This window comes from Microtus ochrogaster, chromosome 4 (assembly GCF_000317375.1).
Source record: "Microtus ochrogaster isolate Prairie Vole_2 chromosome 4, MicOch1.0, whole genome shotgun sequence".
Taxonomy (NCBI): Eukaryota; Metazoa; Chordata; class Mammalia; order Rodentia; family Cricetidae; genus Microtus; species Microtus ochrogaster.
Genome location: NC_022011.1, coordinates 46,916,933 through 46,919,874, shown reverse-complemented (window position 1 = coordinate 46,919,874; position 2,942 = coordinate 46,916,933). Strand labels below are relative to the sequence as shown.

The 2,942-nt window shown below is 50.1% G+C and overlaps 1 protein-coding gene across 1 annotated transcript in view; it reads right to left on the bottom strand.

Annotated features, from left to right (window-relative positions):
* Positions 1–2,290, bottom strand: part of Spout1 (SPOUT domain containing methyltransferase 1) — a 7,600-nt gene extending 5,310 nt beyond the window's left edge. Inside the window, exons 1-3 of the mRNA XM_005346145.3 lie at positions 2,242–2,290; positions 1,784–1,829; positions 1,534–1,659 (exon numbers count right to left, since the gene is read on the bottom strand). Coding sequence (XP_005346202.1) covers positions 1,534–1,659; positions 1,784–1,829; positions 2,242–2,277 — 208 coding nt within the window. The 5' untranslated portion in view covers positions 2,278–2,290. The remainder of the gene's footprint in view (positions 1–1,533; positions 1,660–1,783; positions 1,830–2,241) is intronic.
* Positions 2,291–2,942: the final 652 nt, after the last annotated feature.

Genomic DNA, 2,942 nt, shown 5'->3' with positions numbered 1-2,942 from the left:
AAAATAAATAAATAAATAAATAAATAAATAAATAGAGCTGACTGGCCAATAGTTGGGCAGGAGAGGCTAGGTGGGATGTGGGGTGGGAAGAGGCAATGAGTCTGGACTCTCAGGAGATGCCTGTGAGCCACAGACCAAGTCGGATATCCAGAATGGAGAGATAAAAATTCCACGTGGAAGACCATGGACTAACAGAAACAGGTTAATTTAAGTTATAATAGCTAGTTAGGGACAAGTCTAAGCTAAGGCTGAGCTTTTTTTTTTTTTTTTTCGAGACAGGGTTTCTCTGTAGCTTTGAAGCCTGTCCTGGAACTCCCTTTATAGACCAGGCTGGCCTCGAACTCACAGAGAAGGCTGAGCTTTCATAATTAATAAGAAGTCTCGGGGCTGAGAGATGGCTCAGGGGTTAACTTCACCAACTGAAGGGCAGGAGCATCTGTGTAGTGAAGACCAGCGGAAAGCTCCTGAAATCACTGCCCTTCATTTACCTGAGTGTGCTCTGTCACCCAGGAAAGTCGGCTAAGTGTTCTGCCTACCGGGACTAAGCGGTGGGGAGCTGAGATAGGAGCTAGGTTGCCTTGCTGTAGATGAGCCTCCATATTCTGTCCCTCCCGGTTTCTTTATCTGAACGAGGTGACACATAGATCACTTCCAGAGTCCTTGAACAGAGGACTTCTCACCACCACAGAGGCCAGCAGCTGAGCTCCACAAGGGTACACAATGTTACCACTCCCACACACCCACCAGTGAAAGAGGATACTTTTGGTTTTGTTTGTTTTAGACGTGGCAACTACTTGCCCTGGACTAGCCCTTAAATCTCTATCCTCCTGCCTCAGAGTCCCAGGTATTGAGATTATAGCTATGTGTATCACAACAACCAGAAAAAGATAGTCTGTTGGGGGAATAAAGACAGGGGAATGTACTAACCCAGGATTCCTGGCTGTTACACCGTACACTCTGTCCGGCCGCACCACTAGTCATAATGTCAGAACAAACCACAGCCACAACCTGCTCAGTTTGTCTTTCTTTTTTTTTTAAATTTATTTAACTTTATTTTATGTGCCTTGCCATCAGATGCCCTGAAACTGGACTTACAGACAGTTGGGAGCTGCCAAGTGGGTGCTGGGAAGAGCTGCCAATGCTCTTAACCACTGAGCCAGTTCTCCAGCCCCCAATTTTTCTTTTTCATAATTTTCTGGACAATTTTCAGCATGTATTAGATACAATGGGAAGATAAATATTTCCATTATGAAATTAAATTAAAAATGTAACCAAAGCACTCAGAACGTGCTCAGGAGGTCTGAGCCAAGGGTAGGCTGGCGAGTGAATGCTCACCTACTATGAATAAAGGCTCTGGCTTTAATCTTTAGCCCCTCACTTAAAGGGAAAAAAAAGAGAAAGAGAGGGAGGGAGAAAAATGAAGGGGAAGAGAGAAAGAGGAGGAAAAAGCAAAGGAGAGAGGGACAGAGGATAGAGGAGCGAGAGAGGGCGGCAGGTTAGGTGTGAGGGTCGGCCCCAGGATCCAGCGCTTACCCTGGTCGCTACTTTGGGCAGCAGCCTCCTCCTCCTCCTGGCGCTTAGCCTGTTCCTCCTGCGCCCGCTGCCGCTCCAGTTTTTTCATCATTTTGAGGTCCTTCCACTTCTTTTTCTCCTCCTTCTCTGGAGAAGAATTGATGGGGGAAGAGGGCCCCATAGTGAGATTTCCCTCTCACTGAAGCAGCCTGGGGTCAGTCTGCAGGGCATTAGGTGGGCTGGGGAAAGGGAGGGCTCAGCCCTTACTTACTCTGCTGCTTCCATTTTCGCCATTCAACCTTTTGGCCGTGTTCGCCCTGGAAGAGCAGGAGGGAGAATGAGAGCCTAAACGGTCACACATCGGCGGGGAGCATCGTTGCCGGGCTCCAGCCATCTGAATTCCCCAACCCAGGCAGGAGCACAGGGATTCGCACAGTAACCTCGGCACAGTAACCAACCGGGAAGTTCAGGAATAAATTCCCATAGGACAAAAGAAGAAACTGAGGCAAGGGAGGAGCGGTCGGGCCACAACGTTGCTCTAGGAATCAGAAGCAAGTCAGGAAAGGGCTCGGCAGCGTGAGCACCGCCGCCCTGCGGAATGTAGCCCGGGCCAGCTAACCTCGCAAGCTCAGGCCCCGGGCGAGCGGCGAGGAGGGAGCCCCCAGACCGACACCGGAGAGACGCCGCGGCGCCTCGGCCTCGCCCGGAACCCCACCTACTGCCACTTACTGGGCCACACGGACGCTTCCTCTGGTGCTCCGCCATGTTTCGGGAACACCACGCGCTTCCCAATCAGCCCCGCCTCTTCCGGCCACACCTCCGCGGAGCTGCCCAATCGAAGGCCCCGAGGCGCGTGGGCGCGCGGCCTGGGAGTCATTGGGAGGTGGAGCGCGGACACTCGTGGAGCAGGGGCGCGGGCCGCGGTGCTGGTGCCTCTCCAGAACAAATGGGTTTCCAGCAGTGTGGTCACTTAGGGCCCTCCCAGTAGGTAACAGGATGACATTCAGCTTCCAGGTTGTATGTAAGGAGACCCTACTGGAAATTAGAAGTTTAATCCAGTTCTACAATTAGTTCATTTGCACTTTCTTTGTGTTTATAACATTCATTCATTTTCCTGGGACTCCAACTGAGGGCCTGACTCCTGCTAAATCAACCTGTGACCTACATTCTCATCCCGGCCCAAACTTTATTCTTTATGACTTTTAATTTTTAAGTTTGTGTGGGGGTCTTCAAACTGAAAGAAAAAAATTGAGATAGGGTTTTACTATGTAGCCTGGACTGACTTCAAATTCAAGATCACCTTCCATCAACCTCCTGAGTGCTATGACTGCTTAATTTTTTTTTGTTTTGTTTGTTTGTTTGTTTTTCGAGACAGGGTTTCTCTGTGGCTTTGGAGCCTGTCCTGGAACTAGCTCTGTAGACCAGGCTGG